The sequence below is a fragment of the Dromiciops gliroides genome, chromosome 3 (genome assembly GCF_019393635.1).
Source record: "Dromiciops gliroides isolate mDroGli1 chromosome 3, mDroGli1.pri, whole genome shotgun sequence".
In the NCBI taxonomy this organism is placed as follows: domain Eukaryota; kingdom Metazoa; phylum Chordata; class Mammalia; order Microbiotheria; family Microbiotheriidae; genus Dromiciops; species Dromiciops gliroides.
Genome location: NC_057863.1, coordinates 599576067 through 599597728, shown reverse-complemented (window position 1 = coordinate 599597728; position 21662 = coordinate 599576067). Strand labels below are relative to the sequence as shown.

Genomic DNA, 21662 nt, shown 5'->3' with positions numbered 1-21662 from the left:
CACACACACACAGACACATACAAATACACACACAGACACACACACACAAAGTTGACATAGTTCTATAAGAATAAAGTCAAGAGCTGGGTGTGGTGGATTGTATCTGTAATCCTGGCTACTGGGGGGGCAGTAGCTGGTAATTTACTTGAGCTTGGGAGTTCTGGAGGTTCAGGGGGTTAAACCAATAGGTTAATTGAACAAAGTACAGCACCAATATTATGGACCCCCAAGAGCATGAGGTAGCCAGCTGCTTAAAGAAAGACTGACAGACCTAGGTTGAAAATGGACAATCAATATTCCTATGATGATGAGTAGTAGCATCAGGCCTGTGAGTGGCCACTGCCTTTCAGCCTTAGCAAGATAGGGAGAATAATAGTAATTAAGAGTATATCCAATAATAATAATTAATAATAATAATGTCAAGCATTCTATAGCTCCAGAAGAAACCAAATCTTGAAAGGAACTTGAAGAACCACAAAATGGCTTTACTTTTTTTTTTCCAGCTTTTGAGGGGACAAAAAGATCAGACAGCTGCTCCTGATGCAACAATGATATCAGATGATGGAGAGAAAACAAAATTATTAAACTCTTCTTTTGCTCCTGTCTTCTTGACCAAAGAAAATCATTTTCCTCTGAGGCAAATAGAACAGAAAATGGTTCCCAGGGAGCTGAAACCCAAGATAAGTGGAATAAGAAAGCAGCTACTGAGACTCAATGAATTCAAGTCTCCAAGCCCAGGTGAACTATGCCCTCATAATACGAAGTTACCATTCGTGATACTTAAAAAGCCATGGAAAACGGGAGAGTGATGGGCAGCTAGGTGACGCAGTGGATAGAGCACTGGCCCTGGATTCAGGAGGTCCTGAGTTCGAATCCAGGCTCAGACACTTGACACTTACTAGCTGTGTGACCCTGGGAACGTCAGTTAACCCCAATTGCCCCACCAAAAAGAAAAAAAGAAAATGGGAGAGTGGATGTAGGGCTAGAGATGTGGGCAGGTGTCAACTTGATTTTCAGAGAGAGAGAATCTACAAACTATTGGCTAGTGAGCTTGACCAATTCCTGAAACAATTCTGGAACATATGATTAAATTAATGGTTTGAGAGCATTCAGAAAAGGATGAAGTGATCATTAATGGAAGGCAGCATGACTTCATCTAGAACAGGTCATGGCAGACTAAGCTAATTTCCTTTTTTGGCAGGATTACTAGAATGTAATTCAAGGGAATACTTTAGGCTTACTATACCTAGCCTTTGGCAAAACATTTCACCAAGTCTTTCATGCTACCCTTGCAGACAAGCTAGAGGAAAATAAGCTAGATGATAATCCAATTGGAGGATTTAGAATTGGTTAAATACCTGGTCCCAAAGAGTAGACCCACATAGGTGGGCGTCACCCAAGAGGAAGGTGTCTAACAGTGCCACTGGATCTGTCCTTGGTCCTATGCTGTTCAGCATTTTTATCAACAACTGGGCTGAAAACATAGTTGGCATGTTCACCAAATTTGCCAATGACATGAAAGCATAAGATCACACCTGAACCAGAGAGGAATAGCTAAGACAGTAGGCAGAAGAGTTGGGATCCAAATATCTTGACAGACTGTCAACGATGGGCCAAATTACTGACATTGAATCGAATAAACATGGTAGAGTCAGAATCACAAAATCTAAGAAGTGAAAAGGATCTGAGAGGGCACCTAGTCCAACTTGTAACTGACCCAAAGTGCTTTCTAGAACATCTTCGATAAGTGGTCATCCAGGGTTTGTTTGAAAAGCTCTAAGGAGGGGGAAATACCACAACTTTGGGGCAGCTCTAGTCCTTAGATAGACCTGCCTGTTTGCAACTTTCCATTGTTCCCTGTTTTGCCCTTGAGGGCCAAGAACAAGTCTGATACCTCTTGTAACCCTTCAGGATAGCCCTTCAAACCCTTAAAAACATCTATGTGTACCCTCTTATTTCTCCTTTTCTGGTTAAACACCCCCATTTCCTTCATCCCATCCTCATATACTTACTTAACCTTCAGTTCTCTCACTATAGAAGTCAATTTGTCCAAGGCTTTCCTAAAGTTAATATAGAATAATTTCCCAAAACTGAACACAGAATTCCAAGTGTGTCCTGGATAGGATAGAAAGAGAGAGTACATCAGCCTCCTCATTCATAATGAAGTTTAGAACAATGAATGGGTGCTTCTTGGCTGCCATGGAGAACTGTGGACTCATCCTGAGGTTGTGATTCACCTAGAGGCAGTGAGGTGGTGTGGTGGATAGGACACTAGACCTCAAGTCAGAAAGACCTAAATTCAAATCTAGCCTCAAATATGTACTAGCTGTGTGACCCTGGGTAAGTCCTTTAACCTCTGTTTGCCTCGGTTTCCTCATCTGTAAAATGGAGATGATGACATCATCTATGTCCCAGGTTTCTGTGAGGATAAACTGAGATAATATGTATAAAATGTTTGGCAAACCTCAAAGTGCTATATAAACATGAGCTATTATTAAAGTCCTCAGACATTTTCGTTTGTTTTTTTGGTTTTTTGGGGTTTTTTTAGTGAGGCAATTGGGGTTAAGTGACTTGCCCAGGGTCACACAGCTAGTAAGTGTTAAGTGTCTGAGGCCGGATTTGAACTCAGGTACTCCTGTCTCCAGGGCCAGTGCTCTATCCACTCCTCAGACATTTTCAAGAGATTCTTTGTCTTGCTATGTAATTGTCTCCCCCATCTTGTTTTTATAAAGTTGGTTTAAAAAAAAATCCATGGTTAGGCTTTCCCTTCATTCCTACCTAATTCCATCTTATTGATGCAACCTAATATCCCAGTCTGTTCAGACCTTTTGAGATCCAGACTTGATCTGTTGGTTGGTTATCCAAAGGTTATGCCCTCTGCAGATCTGATATAATAGAAGTCCAATAACAGCTGAAAAAAATAATGCCCAAATCACTTTTTTTTTTTACAGGGCAATGGGGTTAAGTGACTTGCCCAGGGTCACACAGCTAGCAAGTGTTAAGTGTCTGAGGCCGGATTTGAACTCAGGAACTCCTGAATCCAGGGCCAGTGCTTTATCCACTGCACCACCTAGCCACCCCTCAAATCACTTTTGCAATAGGATTCAGTTTCCCATCTGTAAAATGAGCATATTCGCAATGTCTACATCCACTGTAACGTGCTACAGAAATGAGAATTGTTGTTATTGTCATTTGTCTAAATTCTCTTTATGCCAAAATGTTGCAGAAAGTGGCCCCTGGGTCTAGTAACAGCCCTTTGTGCTTCATTTTCTAGGACTTTGAATAATAATAGCAATAATAATAATTATTTTTATAATAAAAGCTAACATTTTTATAGGGGCAGCTAGATGACTCAGTAGAGAGAATGCCAGCACTGGAGCCAGGAAGACCTGAGTTCAAATCTGGCCTTAGACACTAGCTGTGTAACCTTGGGCAAGTTACAGAGATTACTCTGTTTACCTTAATCCACTGGAGGAGGAAATGGCAGACCACTCCACCATCTCTGCCAAGAAAACCTCATGGAGAGTATGGTTCACAGGGTCATGAAGAATCAGACACAACTGAACAACAACAGCATTTTTATAGAGTTTACTATGTGCCAGGCACAATGCTAAGTGCTTTAGAATTATCATCTTCATAGTAACCCTGGGAGGTAGGCACAATATTATCCCCATTTTGCAGAGGAGGAAACGGAAACAAATAGTAGTGAAGTGACTTGCCCAGGGTCACACAACTATTAAGTGTTTGAAGTCAAATTTGAACTCAGGTCTTCCTGACTCCAGGTCCCAGCTTATGGTTTCTCCATAACCTCCTCAGCAGACATTTTAACCCATTTCAATCTAATTTAATTCATTGTTCTTCTGTGAAAGGGTCGCTACAGGAACAATGAAAGCCTTGCACAAAAGTCACTCAGGTCAGCGGTGAGAATTAAGTGAGAATTAAGTGGTTGAGAACCAAGCATCAGAGCTGGTCTTCTTTGCACTTGTACTACACTGACATGAGAGAGGCAGATTTCAATTCAATATATGAAAGAGGAAAATAAATAAAACTTCCTAGGAATTTAACTTCCCCAAAGTAGAATACACTGTTGCAGAAAGCTGGATGTTCCCCCTCAGTGGAGTTCTTCGAGTTGAGGCTAGATGGCCACTTGTAGAGTCTAGTGTAGAAGAGGTTTCTGTTCAGGCATAGGTTGGATTAGGTAGTTTCTGGGGTCCTTGCCAGCTCTGGAGCCTGTGATTCTATTGGCTAGGTTTTGTAGACTGAGAAGGATTTAGATTGGAGGAGACAGCCCTGGCTCAGACCCAGAGTTCTCAACATAGCCAAGGGTAGCTACTATCTTGGAGATCTCTCCCTAAAGCCCCACCCCAGGAGGGATGCAAAATAAAAAGGAAGATGCAGGGAGCTGTATATTCAACAGAAAGTGTTTCCTCAGACTGCCCTTTCTTAAGTCATTTTAAATTGCTTTGTAATGATTAGTTAAGCAAGTACTGATCCAACTGCTCCCAGAGATGCCTCCCCTCCCTGCCCCCCCCCCCCCAGCAAACAGGAATTCAGATGTTGACGCCCTATCCCTTAGTGAGTCACAGATTGGCCACCACTGGAACTCTGAGCCTGGGCCATCAGACTAGGACAAATGTACTGAAGATGGTGAGACAGGAAGGAGTTGCATAGGTTTTCTTTGACCAGCTGGGTCCCTCATTGGACAAGAGGGCTCCCTTGTTTATCTTGGGTGTCTTCTGGGCCAAGAAATCTTGAGAACACTCATCTCTGACCTACACAGGGAAGGCCTGTCCTGACCAAGGGTGCAGGACACAATGACTTCATCTCTGCAGCCAGCCAGCTCTAGGGTTTTTTGGATCACCCTCAGGAGTGGCCCTTTTAGAGGTCTGAGTCAGCAGTGCCAAAAAGGATACCCTGCACTATGTGGGAGTAGGCCCTTTAATGATTACAGTAGCCTTGTCCAGACATGGAGACAAACGGCTGGTGATATCTCCTGCAAAGAAGCCCTCTTCTCTGACCCCTGCCCCCAAGTCTCTCTTATTAACCTTAAAGAGACCATGACCTGGAAGTGTTTCTGACATGAGGTCCTATTCCCCCGCTTGGTGAATGACTCTCTTGATCTACTATTTCAGTAAAAGTCTATGCATGTTTCCCTTCATTCCCTCTTCTCTAGCTACTTCCTCCAAGGCCTCCTGCCCCACCTTCTTCCCGTTAGCAAGGACCCTTTCCTTCCCCATATCTCCCCCCACCATCCCCCAGTTCTGGAACCATGAACCAGGACCAAATCAACTCTGCCATTATTCCTGGATGGAGTTATCAGTCTACACCCAGCACTGAACACAGAATTTGAAATGTGTTCTGACTAGAGGCCCCAATCACTATACCTTTAACTTTTCGGACCAAACTCAGCAATCATTAAACATTTATTAAACACCTACTATGTGCCAGGCACTATGTTCAGCACTGAGCTTACAAATATGAAGAAGAGAGATAATCCCTGCCCTCAAGGAGTTTACACTATAATAAGGGAAAACCTTACACAAGGAAACTAAAAAGTTGGGAAGTGGGGAGACAAAGAAGTCTACCATGATGGAAATGTCAAAGAAATCCAAAACGAGTCCAAATTGTTCTTCCCCATCCACTCCCCTAAGGGTTTCCCCCTCTTACACACACACACACACACACACACACACACACACACACACACACGCACGCACACGCACACGCACACGCACACGCACACGCACACGCACACGCACACACTTTGCTTTTATACTTGCATCCCAAGACCGGAGGCTTGGGTTTGGCACCTAGTAAGCATTTAATAAATGCTTTTTCATTCATTCATTCATTCATTCATTCAAAAATACCCAGAGTCAGGGACTAGTCTACCAGTTTCCCTCTGACAAAGATAAGAAATTGACCCAAACTCCAGATTGGGAGAAACAAATCCTAGAACCTAGCCTGGTGAAGGATGTCTGTCTACATAGCCCCTACCCCCAGTACACTTCCATACAGAGAGATGGTGCAGCAAGGAAGAAAATACTGGCCTGGGAGTCAAAAGGTCCAGGTTGTGGACTGGACTGGACTCTGCCTTTGATCATATCTTCCCCCTCCCCCCCCCACATCTCCCAACTCTTCTTCCCCTCACTGCTGTGAGTTTGGAACAATGGAAAGAACATTGGCTTTGGAATCAGAGTTTAATCTGTTATTGAGTACCTGTATGACCTTGATTAAGATAACAACCTCTCTGAGCCTGTGAAATGAGGAATTCAACTCAAACTGTCTCAAAATGTCTCAAACTGAGCTCATCATTTTCCCCCTTACACCTGCTCATGTATCACTGTTATATTGTCTCTAGACTATTACAATCTATCATGGTTAACTGTGTATGTGCCTTAACTTAGATTGTAACCTTCATCTGGGAAAGCAGCTACAAGAACTTCTTTAAACTTTGTATCTTCCTAATCTGAACAGAACAGATTATTTTTTGTGTGTGTGAGGCAATTGGGGTTAAGTGACTTGCCCAGGGTCACACAGCTATTAAGTGTCAAGGGTCTGAGGCCAGATTTGAACTCAGGTCCTCCTGAATCCAGGGCCGGTGCTGTATCCACTGCGCCACCTAGCTGCCCCAGAACAGATTCTTAATGAATGGGGTCAGATCACATCTGGGGCACAGAGTTGAAGCCTGTGTGCCATGTTAGAAGAAAGACCAAGATATGCTGGAGCATGTTCAGAAGTGCTATATTAGGAAGAGGAGGAAGAGGAAGGGGAGGATAAGGAAGGGAGGAGGAGGAAGGGAGGAGGAGGAAGGGAGAAGGAAGAGGAGGAGGAGAAGGAAGAAGAAAAAGAAGAAGAGGGGGAGGAGGAGGAGGAGGAAGAGAAAAGACTTCATGATAATAGTTGTTTTCAAGCATCATCACGTGGAAGAGGAATCAGACATGTCCTGCTTGGCCACATAGGACCAAATGAGCACCAGCCAGAAGTTGCAGAGAGGCAGATTGGCAAATTTAAACTCAATGTAAGAAAAAACTTCCTAACAATTAGAAGTACTGAAATGTGGAATAAATAAATAGGCTGCCTTGGGAGAGATGGTGGGGTCCTCCATCCCTAAAGATCTTCATGCAAAACTAGGGGCAGCTAGGTGGCACAGTGGATAAAGCACCAGCCCTGGATTCAGGAGGACCTGAATTCAAATCCGACCTCAGACAATTACTAGCTGTGTGACCCTGGGCAAGTCACTTAACCCCAATTGCCTCACCAAAAAAACCAAAACAAACAAAAAAAAACTAAATGGGGGTTTTTGAGGGAAGCAGAGAGGAACTAAGCTCCATGAAGGAAAGGTCTTTTCCCCTTTTGTCTTTGTGATCTCAGCGCCAAACACAGATCCCAGTGTACAGTAGGTGCTAATAAATACTTGTCCACTGATTCTTGTTTAGGTACCAGTTGGATATTGATGGCCTTCAGAGGCCCTTCCCAACTCTAGAATCCTAGGATTCCAGTTGTTGAGTTGAATTTCTGAAGTTAAAGGAAATGAGCCAGGTCCCCTGGATGATATGGAATATGGGGCACCCCTGTCTGAGCTGTTGGGAGTGAGAATCCCAGCCCCTGCCCAGCTTCCTGAGCATTTTTTACTCTTCTGCAGAGATCCAGGGAGGAGAGAGTCAGGGACCTAAAAAGACCCTGGGACACTGCCTTCATACCTGGGGCTGGTGGAAAAACAGCCCATTGTTTTGTTTCTACAATTGCATTTCTCCCCATAGCTGAGTCAATGATCCCTTCCCGACTTTTCAAAGACCTTTCACATTCCTCCTTTCATTCCATCCTCCCAAGAATCCTGGGAGGGGGAAAGGGTGGGGATTATCACCTCCACTTTATAGAGGATGAAACCAAGGGCCAGAGCAGGGATTGGGTTTTCTCAAAGCAAGTTAGTAGCAGACATAGGACCAGAAGCCAGATCTCCTGATGTCCAGTACAGTGTTTACTCCACATCATCTCCTAAATCCTACAGTGAGAATACCCAGAGCAGCAGTATGCCATAGCAGAGGAATGGCACCAAGAAGATACAAGTGCAAATCTTCTGATGATGACTACTGGGTGACTATGAGGGAGTCACTTAATCTCTCCGAGCCTCAGTATCTTTATCTGTAAAATGGGAATAATGATGGTTATTGTAAATACCTAAATCCCATTCCATAAATGTATTAAATATGTGCTTCATGCCAGGTTCTATGCTGGGAACAGTTTAGGGCATCAGGAAAGATCTCATGTACCAGGCCAATGCTTAAAAGGAAACTATGCTTTAAAAGGGGTCCTAAGCAATCAATTAATAAATATTAATTAATAAATTAATAAATAAATACTTAATAAATTAATTAATAAATATTAATTGTTAAGTGCCAACTATGTGCCAAGCACATTGCTAGGTCCTAGGGGTATAAAGGCAAAAAGAAAAGGATGCTTGCCCTCAAAGAACTTACATTCTTTTGTTGTTGTTGTTTGTTTTGTTTTCGTTTTTGTTTTTTTGGAACTTACATTCTATTGGGAGACAACATTACCTATGTAAAATTAAAACAAAACATATTCAAAGAAAATACTGCACAAGGTCATCTGTGGCCACTCATAATGTTAATAGCCAGCACTTTAAGATTCACAAAGCATTCCATCTAAATAGTACATTTGATCCCCACAACAACTCTGGGAGAAAGGTGCTGTTATTATTCCAATTTTACAAATGAGGAAACTGGGGTTGAAAAAGGTTAAATGACTTGTCCAAGGTCACACAATGTGTCAGAGTCGAACTCAAACTCAGGTCTTCCTGACTCTGAGAATATTCTATCCATTGCCCCATCTAGATGTTCACTTTAATTCCTCTCCAGCACTGAATCCCCTCCTGCCCCATTATCCTCTGGGAAGAATTGAGAAAGGCTTCCTGTAAGACATGGCTGAGATCTGGAGAAAGCTTCTGAGAGGCTGAGGGGAGGGAAGAGAGTCTCTGTTATGTATGAGGAACCACAAGAAGACCATTCTCCAGCCAGTTCTCCAGCCAGAGCAGATAAAAGGGAATAAGCCAAGAAAGGTAGGTTAGACTGGGAGAGGTGAGGAGGGATTGCATTCCAGGAGACCATTTGCCCCAAGACACAGAGGTGTAGAGGCAATGTCCTGTAAGGGGCAGTGGAGAATATGTAAAGGTAGGCAAGATACAAGATAAGCCTGGAAAAGCTATTGTGAGGCTCCATTGTAAGTAAAACGGGTTTGTAGACCTTAAAGGGCCCTCTATTGTTCGTAGTCCCTCCAGTGTTAGAGATAGCAACCCATCCATGACTGCCAATTCTGTGCCACCCTTGTCTACTTCCTCCCATAAGTTTCTCTCAGAGAGCCCATCCAAGGTGCAGAGAGACAACTTCTAGCAGGGATATGTCATGTATTTTAAAAAGAAAAGGATAGGGGGAAGCTAGGTGGCACTGTGGATAAATCACTGGCCATGGATTCAGGAGGACCTGAGTTCAAATGTGACCCTCAGACACTTGACACTTACTAGCTGTGTAATCCTGGGCAAGTCACTTAACCCACATTGCCACACAGAAAAGAAAACAAAACAAAAAAGACAAAAAAGAAAAGGTGAGAAAAGAAAGTCAAAAGTAAAAGGAGAAGGGAAGGGAAGAGAGAGGGAAGGGCAAGACAGGGCAAAGGAGAAGAGGGGGAGAAAACAAAGCCAGAGGGCTTTTTCTCTAGTCTTCTTGCGGAGAGCCTCCTCCTCATGTTCCAAGCTCTAGGACCTTGGGCAGTTTTTCTGTCAGCTCAAAATTGAATAGTCTCTGACCTATGAAATAGTGATGCTTGTCCTGCCTCCCTCCCCAGGATGTTGAAAAGATCAGAGAAAAGGGGGACAAGAAGAACCTGTCTATGCCCCTCCCCCCCCCCCCCCGTCTGTGTGTCTGCCCAAGGCACAGGGTTCTTACAGGTAGTAAGTAGGTCACCATTTAGTGCCTAGCATAGAGCCTAACACACAGTTGGTTACGGGGAAAAAAATCGGCAACTTGAATTGGATTACATTAAATGCTTGAGAGGGCCCAGGTTGGGGGGGGGGGCAGGACAGCTATGGCTCAGTGCCAGCCATGCCCTCTTTCTGCCATAGCCAGCACCAGGCTCCACCTGCCTGTCACATGGGCAAGCAGGTGGCAGGGCTAGGTGACTCATCTTCCCCTTTCACCTTCTGACTCAGTCTTTCCTGGGGGAAGGAGAGTTAGAGCTTCTGGGACCCTAGCAGGACCTGGAGTACTGGCAGGACCCACAACCCCCATGTCTAACCTATTGGATTTCCAAGTGAATCCATTAGTTCCTTAACTAGGGAGCTGCTGATTTCCATAAACTCTCTTGTTCTGCTACTCCCTAGGCTATATGAAGAAATCATTTTCCCTCCGATAGCCTTTGTTTTCCTATATGCAAAATGGGGATTTTAACATCTATTTGGGTCTGTGGGTATGTATGTATGTATGTGTATGTGTGTATACACACATTCCTCAAACTCATCTGCAAAATGATGAAGTTAGACTAGATAATCTCTAACACCCCTTCCAGCTCTAATGCCTATCATTTTATGAGGTAAGTCATGAAATCTTTCTTCCCAAGAGGGAATTTCTCTCTCCTTCCTAAAAGGAGTAGGAGAAAATATCTACTTTTCAGAGAGAGGGAACCAGACTGCCAGTTAGGAAGGTGCTTCAAGGAGTGGGCCTTCTGGCAGCAAAGAAGAGAACCTCTTCTCCAGCCACTCCCTCTAAAGCCTCCTCACTACTGCTCATGTACCATTTCATCATATTTTTTAAAAGATACTTTTTTATCATAAAAATGATTCTTCTATTACCTAGGCTTTGTAAAGGTTTTAGTATAGATGTAGCAGAGAGAGGGGGCAGGATTTGGAGTCAGAAAGACCTAAGTTCAAATCTGACCTCAGACACTTAATAGCTGTGAGACTCTGGACAAATCATCTGACCTCTGTCTGTTTTGATTTCATAATCTGTAAAATAAGGATAATAATTCTGCCTACCTCCCACAGGGTCTATCCTAGTCCCTCTTCTTTTCTCCCAGTATACTATTTCACTTGGTGACCTCATTAACTCCCATGGATTCAAATATCATATTTATAATGATTCTCCAGCCCTAATACTAATACACTCATGATTCTCCAGCCCTAACTGTTGTAGGAATGTATTGAAATCCCAAGAAACCTAAAGATTCCAACCCCCAAGGAATCCTTAAACTTTCCCGAGAGAAAAGCAGCTCTGTCCCCCACCTCAGGAATGGGTGTTGCAGAGAATGACTGATAAGCAATACCCAGGTCTGCAAGATGATATGCAGGATATAGATGGATGCTGCATATCCTAGTGATACTCTACTATTCAAAGATCTCCCAATTATCTTGCCCTTCTTTTGCATTCCTTCTTGCTTTGTAAACATACAAGAGACCAGGTCTTCTCTCACTCTAGTGGGACGGTCTCGATGGTGATCTGTTCCCCAGACATATAATTCTCTCTCCTAATAAATCTTTGTATTTTACAAGATTTGTGATGAGCCTCCAATTCTTTGGGTGAGCTAGTCTCCCCCCATCCAGGTTGCAAGTCCCCCAACATAACCTCTCTGCTAACCCTCTTTGCATCTCCAACTTTATATACCGTAGACAACTTAAATGTGTCCAAAAATGAATTCATTATCTTTCCTTCTAAACTCTGCCCTGATTCTAAACTTCCTTATTATTATGTAGGATACCATCATTCTCCATTTCCTCAAGCTCACAATGTAGGTGTCAGCCTCAATTCCTCATTCTCATATTCAAACTGTTGCCCAGGCCTGTTGATATCACCTCTCTAACTTTCCTTCTCTCTTCCTTGGCAAGGCAATGAGGGTTAAGTGACTTGCCCAGGGTCACAAAGCTTGGAAGTGTCAGGTGTCCAAGGCCATATTTGAACTCAGGTCCTCCTGACTCCAGAGCCAGTGCTCCAACTCCCTCCGCTGATATTGACACCACCCTGATGCAGGCCCTTATCTCCTTGGACCTGGATTACTATCATAGCTTATTGATTGGTCTGCCTCTGCCTCTCTAAATATCATCTTTAAGATTTACACAGGGGGCAGCTAGGTGGCGCAGTGGATAAGAGCACGGGCCCTGGAGTCAGGAGTACCTGAGTTCAAATCCGGCCTCAGACACTTAACACTTACTAGCTGTGTAACCCTGGGCAAGTCACTTAACCCCAATTGCCTCACTAAAATTAAAAAAAAAAAAAGATTTACACAGACTGCTATAGCTTAGTAGATAGACAGCTAGCCCAGAAGCTTAGAAGACAGGTTTAAGTCCTGCCTCTGACGGGATCCCGGGCAGATCACTTAACATCTCAGTGATGTAGGCAACTCTCTAAGACTATAAGTTTCAGAGAAGATGCCAACTAGAATCAATAGAGGGAATTTTCTCACCCTAGAATTAGCTATACAAATGAAATCAGATGTCTAGTCTTCTCCCTATTGGTATAATCATATGGTTTGATCTTTTGGTGGTTTTTATATAATTATGCTCATTGGTCACTGGTGGCAAACTTCAAGGTCTGACCCCAGAGGTCATTCACCTGCAGAAGTTTCCCCTTGCAGAAGAGTTCTAGAAACATCCATTTTAGCTCTTTGCCATGTGGTAAAGGCTTATCACACATTTTCCCCTTCACACATTACCAACATTCTAGCTAAACTGACCTATTTGCTATACCAGAACTCAGCATTCCATTTTCTCAGAAATCTCATTTCCTGCCCAGGGTTACACTCATTTTGGATTTCTTTGGCTTCTCTACCACACCTCCATACCCCTATAACCTCATCATTGGGAAATTTCATTACCTTGCAAGGTCCAATCAGTCTTGGTATTCCCACCTCATCAGTACCTCGACTCTCTGATTGAAGAATGGAGCCATAAACTCTTCTTAACTTCCTCTTCTTACTCATTATCCTGTATATACCTGTCTGCTTATATCTTTTTCTCCCCCACAAAACCACCTCTCTCACCTCAGATAGAATATAAGCTCCTTCAGGGCAGGGACTGGTTTTTGTTTTGTCAAATAGATTGTACCTGGTAAACTCTCCTTGGATTGGAGATATCATCAGAGTCCTCATTGTGGCAGCAATGGTTTGGTTAACCTTGCCACGCTGGGCAGCCAATCAAAATCTTTTTTTTTTTTTTTGCGGGGCAGTGGGGGTTAAGTGACTTGCCCAAAGTCACACAGCTAGTTCAAAATCATGCCCCTGTTCCAGGTACCTTCATTCCATACCACACATCCCCATTTCAGCCTCTTTGTGTGTGTTTTCCTGTATTAGAATATAAACTTCCTAGAGAGCAGTTAGGTGGCAGCTAGGTGGTACAGTGGATAAAGCATCAGCTTTATTCAGGAGGACCTGGGTTCAAATGTGACCTCAGACACTTACTAGCTGTGTCACCCTGGGCAAGTCACTTAACCCTCATTGCCAGGCAAAAGAATATAAGTTCCCTGAGGACAAGGACTGTCTTTTTGCTTGTATTTATATTGCTGGCACTGTTGTATATCCTTAACCAATGCTATGTATAAGCTTAATACATGCTTCTTTCCTTGCTTGCTTGAGGTGAGGGAGCAGTCATTCATCTTTATTAATTCATCATGTAACCTTGGGAAGGTTATTTCCTTCCTCTGAGTTTGTTTCTTCTGCAAAATGAGGGGACTTGATAAGGTGGCCTCCTCCACTTCTTTTTTTTTTTTTTTAGTGAGGCAATTGGGGTTAAGTGACTTGCCCAGGGGCACACAGCTAGTAAGTGTTAAGTGTCTGAGGCCGGATTTGAACTCAGGTACTCCTGACTCCAGGGCCGGTGCTCTATCCACTGTGCCACCTAGCTGCCCCCTCCTCCACTTCTGACATCTGTATTCTAAGGCCAGTATTCTAGCACTGACATTCTGTGGTCTAAGGCCCTTTCCAGCTCTATATTTCATTAGGAAAGTTCTCTTCCAAGTGTGACATCTCATGATTTCATACACTTCCATCCCATACATCCTCTGTACAACTCCCCCAGCACAGAGCTGTCTATACTGTATATAGGCTTCATACACATTGGGTAAATAATGAAAGAGGAGGGGAAGGCTGATGATAATAAGCCTGAGGCAGTGGGACAAAGGAGGTAGTAATTAGGCAAATCCAAAGAATAATAAACAGACATCTTGGTCCCCTTCAGTCTATAAGGTCTTTATCAACTGTTCAGTAGCCTTTATAAACCCATCTAATATCTTGTTTACTTGAAGCCTGGGAGGATTTGTGTTGGAAAACACCCCTAAATCCCTAGCAGCTTGGCTCTCCCCCAGCCTCTGAGAGACTGCTCCAGGATAGGTCCCTGCCAACTATAGGTTATCAGAAGGGGTCCACTTCCTGTAACTGACAGGAATTCCCCCAGGGGAAAGAGAGAGAAGAGAGAACAGAGGAGGAAAAGGGGATAGAGGAAAGAAAGGGAGAAAAATAGGGAGAGGGAGAAGAGGAAAAGGAAAGAGAGAAAGGAGAGATGATGAAGCGGAGAGGAAAAAAGGAAATGGAGGACAGGAGGCAAGTAAGAGAGGGAGAAGGAAAAGAGAGAAAAGGGAAAAGTGGGAGAGGCTGGAAAAGGAAAAGGACTTTCCTTTAAAGGTAAAATAGGCTGCTCTGGAGACTTACTCACTAGACTCAGCTCAGCATGAGAAGCACACACCCAGTCCCTCCCTGCCTGCTTCCAGGCTCCAGAGAGTAAATCGCCTCTATTTCCACACACATCTCCCTCCCCCGCCACTCCCCCCCTCCCCCCCATTCCCCCATTCCCCACGTGTACTCGCACACGCACCGGCATAGCATGGGCCTTTACTCTGCCAGCCGCCAAGCTCTGCTCCACCAACCCCAAAGGTTTCCTTTCTTTTGTTGGTCTTCTGAAATCTACTCAATCTCTGGGAATAGATGCGGGTTCAAGCCAGGAATAAACTCCGGCTCTTTTAAGACAAAGCGCCCTGTGTGAGTCCAGCCTGGAGGAATGTTAGAAAGTTTCTGCATCTCAGCCTGCACTTTCCTTGGGATCTCAAATAGCTGCCTGACTCTCCTTAACACATCCCTCCCCCCCCTCCCCCACTCAAGTCATACAGGGAGAACAGAGTTCCTTGTTAGGGTTTACAGGGAGGGAGGGATGACCTGGACTGATTCTGTAAGAAGGCAGGTCAATGCTACTAGGGAAAGAGATTTGTGTTGTGCTCTTGCCTGTCACCAATTCACGGTCTGACCTAGAGTTAGTCATCTCACAGTGAACTTGTTCCCTCTCCCTGGAAAATAGGGAGACCCACTGCCTGCCCTGCTAACCTCACAGACCAATTGTCCCCATGCAATCTGACAGATGGAGGGACCGCCTGAGTTACTTGGTACCTAATTTCTTCACCTGTTTGTATGTACATGTTGCTCACACACGTCAATGTAAATAAGCTTTTGTTTCATTTTTATCTTTGTGGCTCCCCCAACTCCCACCTAGCAGTGGCCTCAGTGGCCGGGACAGTCTGTGCACTTGATCAATACTTGTTGATTTGATTTGAATGGAAAAGTAATACATAATAAAGTTGTAGACAAAAGTAAGGTATTATTTTAAGGGTAAGCCACTTCTCATGGAATCTCAGTTTCCTCGGTTGTCAAATGGAGAGAATTGATGATCATAGGCTCATAGATCTGGCCCTGGAAGGGACTTCAGAGGCCAGCTAATCCAAACTTCTCATTTTACAGCTAAGGAAACTGAGGCCCAAGATTTAGTGACTTACCCAAGGTCACACAGGTAGCAAGCATCAGAAGTGGGGTTTGTATCCAGGTCTTCGAGTCATCGCTCTCTCCCTGAAGTCCTTTGGTGCCCCTACATCCCTCATGTTTCCTTGCAGTGCTAGAGCCATACTCGACTAGTTCAAACCCAGGGGGGCAAACAGCAGTGCCCCTTCTTGTTTCCGCTATCATCTCAGTCCTGTAGGGATGGCTTGGAAACGATCCCTGAGTGTCTTAAGTAGCTCTTTCCGAGGGGTTATGGAAGAAGCTGGACCTCTCTTGGACACCAGGAATGGATGGACTCCGGGACACGGAGACCAGGGTGTTTCCTCTTCCTACACAGACAGTGGCAGCATCCTAGGGTCCAGCAAATCCGGCCAGATCCCCCCTCCCCAAACCCTCCCCCGAGGAGGAGGAGCCTAGAGCTGGGCCTCTTAGTTAAGAGGCCAACACACCCCCAACACACCCCCTGGCTTCCACAGCCAATCAGAGAAAGCGGGTCTCGGCCACACATTGCCTCTATAAACCACAGGCTCTGCATTCCCGGCAAGAGCGAGTGAGGGACGGGACCCGAGGGGCGGACTAAGCGGCAAGGCCCCGGGAGCGCAGGACCGGACACAAGAAGAGGTAGAAGGAAAGGAAGGGAAGGAGAAAAGATAGTTAAGGAAAAAGTAGAAAAGAAAAAGGCGGAGAGGGGAAAAGTCTAAAAGAGTAGGAAGGAAAGCAGAGCGCAGGGGAGCGCAGCGCGCCCCAGCTTCCCGCCCCAGAACCCTGGGGATCCGAGCCAGAGCCGGAGCGCAGAAAGCGGAGGCAGCAGAGGCGGCGGCGGCGGCGAGAACGCACAGCGAAAAACATGGAGTCCGGCGGCAAGGTAAGACCCGCGATTAGGTATGGTCCCCACGAAGAGGCCGAGGGCCATGCAGTTCTCCGGCCCCCCAGCCCCGCGCCAGACGAGCGGCGTGCTCCGTTGGTGATGCGGAGGGGAGGGGCTGAGCCGCCAGGCGGCTTCCGGCCCGGCGGGCTCCGCGCCCGGAGTGTCCAGTAGCCTCCCCGGGGCCGCGGAGGACTCCGGAACGCTCTGGGGGTGGAGGAGAAGGAGCGCGGGGGCCTGAGCAGCAGGTGGTTGTGCCCCAGCCCGGCGGGGCCTGGAGATTCAGAGCATCGCCGCGGGGAGCGTAGCGCGGTGCTCCCCAGTCCGGCCCAGCCGCGTGCTGTGTACGTAGAAGGCCCTCTTGGGCTCCTGGCGCGCAGGGTGAGGGGCGCTGAGATCCGAATGCCCTGGGAGGGTCCGGGACCGTGAGGACGTGGGAACCGTGGCCCGGGCTGGGGGAGCCCGGGGCCAGAAAGGTGCGGAGCGCGCGCCTTTCTCCGCTCCCCTTGAGGTGTGGTGCCTCCGCCCCAGTCCCCGCCTCTCCCGACTGGCTAGGGGCCAGCCGCCGGCGGGAATTTCTGCGGGAGCCTGCGCCCCCTGCCCAGCCTGACGGCCGCACTCCCTTCACTCACGGAAAGCCTCCGGCTTGACCGCCAGGCCTCTGCAGGCACCATGGAGAGTCGAGGCCGTTTTTCTGGGGTCGAGTCGTGGCTCTGCCATTTTCCTAGCTGTATGACTGTGGGCAAGTCGCTTCCCCTCTCCGGGGATCAGTTTTCTTACATAAGAAAATGGGAGCTAGCTAGAGTACATCTCTTCGGTCGCTTTCCCCTATCCGGCTGTGTGATCTGTGCAGGGCGCAAGCGCGCCAAGTGGGGCCAGGCTGGGTGGGCGAGGGTTGACACTAAACCTTGGAATGGAGGATCTCCGAGTCAATCCTGGGCAAAGGAGAGACTTGGGACCGGGTGGGGGCCCTGGTGATGTCAGCTGGGCAAATAAGCCTCTCGCGAAAGCACATCTGGCGAGTGGAGATTTACAAACTGATTTAAAGAAACCAAATTACAGTTGTAAAAAGGGAGGGCGCGTGCGTGGGAGTACGAACTAGCAGAGGAACAGTCCCAATCCCTCTCACTGTCCCCTCCTCCGTCGCCCCACCCCCGTTTAGGGAGGTCGCGGGAAGCCTGGGGACCCTCTTGGTCAGTAGGGAACAAAAGAGTCCGATAGGGAATTCTATGCTCCGGGCACTCCCCTATCTCTGACCTCGGTGGTCCAGATTTCTGCCCAGCCAGACCGCAACTCCCTGCTGGGCCTTGGGGGGCTAAGACTTCTGGCTCCCCTCCCCTCAACCCTCCTCAGGACGACCTACTGGGCCGCGGTGCCAAAGAGGGAGAGATGCTCCAGGACCCGGTCCCAAATTCGCCGGGAAAGGACTCTTGGCTAACGAGCCTATGTCGGGGAGGAGGGAGAGGGGGCGGGCGAGCTGGAGTCGCACGTTCTGCACGCACTGAGCCTTCTCGCTGAGGCTGGCCGCTCCCTGGCAGAGCCCTCCCGGGGCCCCTTTTCTCCTCCGTCCCTCCCCCAACTCTTTCCCCCCCACCCCCACCCCCCGCCCCTTTCCCTCCTGAGCTCTGAAGCTGCCGGAAATTGGGGTGAGGGGCTAGAAGGGAGGGGCTTCCCAGAGCTTGCTCGGGATTGGCTACAGAGGCCGAGCCCCCTCTCCCATCTCCGACTCCAGCCCCGAAGCTGGTTGAAGAGAAGGGGTTAGGGGAGCCTTCGCAGGACCAGGTGGTCCCTTAGGAGAAGGAATCAGAATCCGGGGGAGGCAGGAACACAGCCCAACTCCCCACCCCTATCCTTCTCTTGCTTCTTGTCTGATGGACTGGAAAGATACAAAAAGCAGAAAGTTGAAGGCTGAGTGAGCTGTAGCTTCCTGGCAGAAGGGGGAGGGGGGGATGGGAGAGGAGGAAAGAGCCAATTTCTTATCTCTCTCCCCCATGTCGGTCCTAGAGGGATCGGAACTCCACGCCAAACACAGCTCAGCCTGGGTGAGCACCCAGAGGGGCATCAGGGAGGCCAAAGGGTCCCGGTTCTGGTTTCCCAAGACCAGGACTCAGACTGAATCCTACCGATCTCCTACCCATCTCAGGGAGAGCGCTCTCCCCAGCAAGACTGATTTACCTTTTCCTCCTAGGGATACCTAGATAAATCTGCCCTTCCAGATACTCTCATTACTCTGACTGGTTCTCATGCTTCATCTTCAGATTAATCTTTTCCTCTTCATCTCTTCGATGGCGGGGGGGGGGGGGCACGGAAGACCCTCTCAGTCAGGAACAAATTACAGCCTGGGACATATCACTAGTGGGGGAAAGGTTTCCCCAATGGCTTGTGTAGGGAGCATTTGGACCTGTAGACAGAAGACCGACCTCCAAATTCTAATCTCTGCCACTTACTGGCCATATAAACTTAGGCCCAGCTTCTGAGGTTTCCTCCTGTAAAATGAAGGGGGTGGTTATAGATGCTAGCTAAGGTACCTTCCAGCTCTAACATTTTGTGAGATTTATTTTTTACATATGGGGTGAATTCGAGGCTCTGGAGAAGGAACAAGGCAAGGCTACGGATTAGAACCTAGATGTTCTGACTTCTAATTAGGGCTTTCCTCTTTCCCATGCTGCCTCACTCTACCATTCTCTGCACACACTCTGGACTGAATAAGGTTACAGTGCACCCCACCCCACCCCCAGTCCATAAGCTCTTCCATTTAGAACTAGAAGGAAACTCGAAGGTTCAACCTTCTCATTTTACAAATGAGGAAACCGAGGCCCAGAGTCACACAAGTATCAGAACCAGGATCTGACACAGGGCCTTTGACTCCAAATGCAGCCTTCTTTCCACTAAGCCCTCCTGCTTTATTATATGATCTCTAAACCCCACGGACTACTTTCAAACACAAGACTTGAGAAACATAAAAGACAAATCTTAAGGGTTTCAATAAGGTTAAATTGTTTACATTCTTACATGGGTAGGGATACTCGTAACTCATAAGAACTTTATCATTATCAGGACTGTTAGAAGGAGGATACATAGACATTGGTTGTAAGTTGACTATGATGGGATGATTTCAGAAAAATAAAATTAAGGAGTGAAAATGAGGGGTACACTGGGAGAAGGGGGAAGAGAGAGATAAAATAGGATAAATTATCTCACATAAAATAGGTGCCAAAGAACTATTACAGTGGAAGGACAGATTGGGGTGGGTGGGGTGGGGGGCAGCAATGCTTGAAACTTACTCATTGGAATTGGCTCAAAGAGGGAATAACATACTCAATTGGGTATAGAAAGTAGGAGAGAAAGGGGATAAGGTGAGGAGCTGTTTGAAGGGAAGGATGGATTAAGGGAGGCAGTGGTCAGAAGCAAGAGACTCTTTAGGAGGAATAGGGTAAAAAGAGAAGGATAAACAGAAAAAAATAGGATGGAGGAAAATACATAGCAATCAACTGATTGTGAATGGGATGGACTCACCCATAAAAACGGAAGTGGATAGCAGAATGAATTAAAAATCAGAATCTAACAACTGGTCTTTTACAATGAAACACACTTGAAACAAAGAAACACAGTTAAAAATAAGAGGCTGGAAAAGAATCTACTAAGCTTCCAATAAGGTTAAAAAGCGGGGGAGGGTAGCAATCATGATCTCAGACAAAGCAAAAGCAAAAAGAAATCTAAGAAGGGAAACTGCATTTTGTTAAAAAGGTACCATAGACAATTAAGTAATAATACTAAATATATGTACCAAATGGTATAGCATTCTTTTTTTTTTTTTTGGTATAGCATTCTTAAAGGAAAGTAAATGAGTTACAGAAGGAAATAGCCAGTAGAACTGTACTAGTCTCAACTTTCCCCTCTCAAATCTAACCCAAATAAACAAGTTAAGGAAATAATAGAAATTTAGAAAAGTTATATATGATAGATCACTAGAGAAAATGGAATGAGAATAGAAGTATACCTTTTCCTCAGTTGTACATGGCACCTATACAAAAATTGACCATGTTTTAGGGCATGAAAACTTTACAACCAAATGCAGAAAAGCAGAAATATTAAATGCATCCTTTCCAGATCAGAATGCAATAAAAATTACATTCAATAAGGGTCCCTGGAAACAATGATTAAAATTTAATTGTGGGGCAGCTAAGTGGCGCAGTGGATAGAGAGAGCACTGGCCTTGGAGTCAGGAGGACCTGAGTTCAAATCCAGCCTCAGACACTTGACACTTACTAGCTGTGTGACCCTGGGCAAATCACTTAACCCCAATAGCCTCACCCCCCCCCCAAAAAAAGTAATAGGCAGTCATTAAAATTTAATTGCAGGGGGGCAGCTAGGTGTCTAAGTATATAAAGCACTGGTCAAAGTACTGGCCCTGGATTCAGGGGGACCTGAGTTCAAATCTGGTCTCAGACGCTTGACACTTACCAGTTGTGTGACCCTGGACAAGTCACTTAACCCTCATTGCCCCACAAAAATTTTTTTTTCATTTAATTGCAAACTTAATCTAACCCCAAAGAATAAGCAGGTCAAAGAACAAATCTTAGAAACTAACAATACTTTCCTTATCCTTAGAGAATGTGACAATGGGATAACATAACCAAAGTTTATGGGATGAAGCAGTAACTTAGAGGAAATTTTATATCGCTAAGTACATAATAAAATAGAGAAAAAGCAGATCAATTAATTGGGCATAAAAATTTTAAAACTAGAAAAAGAACAAATTAATCCCCAATTAAATGCTAAAACAGAAATCCTGGAAAATCAAAAAGATAAAATTGAAAGTAAGAAAACCATTGAACTAAAATAAAATGAGGAACTGCTTTTATGGGGGAGGGAGAACCCCAAATAGATAAACCATTGGTTAATTTGATTAAAACAAAACTTTGAGCCCTTATCTAGGAAGCTGCAGGAAGCAGGTCCCATCCTGATCTTGTGGTTT

General features: G+C 45.8%; 1 protein-coding gene across 2 annotated transcripts in view; it reads left to right on the top strand.

Annotated features, from left to right (window-relative positions):
• Positions 1-16631: 16631 nt before the first annotated feature.
• The window catches only part of SLC2A1 (solute carrier family 2 member 1), a 29810-nt gene continuing 24779 nt past the window's right edge, over positions 16632-21662 (top strand). The window contains exon 1 of one of the 2 annotated variants that reach the window (XM_043994518.1): positions 16632-16684. In XM_043994518.1, the coding sequence (XP_043850453.1) occupies positions 16667-16684 (18 nt within the window). In that variant the 5' untranslated portion in view covers positions 16632-16666. Of the gene's footprint in view, positions 16685-16923; positions 17029-21662 lie in introns of those variants that run through there. The other variant, XM_043994519.1, reaches the window with a different exon arrangement.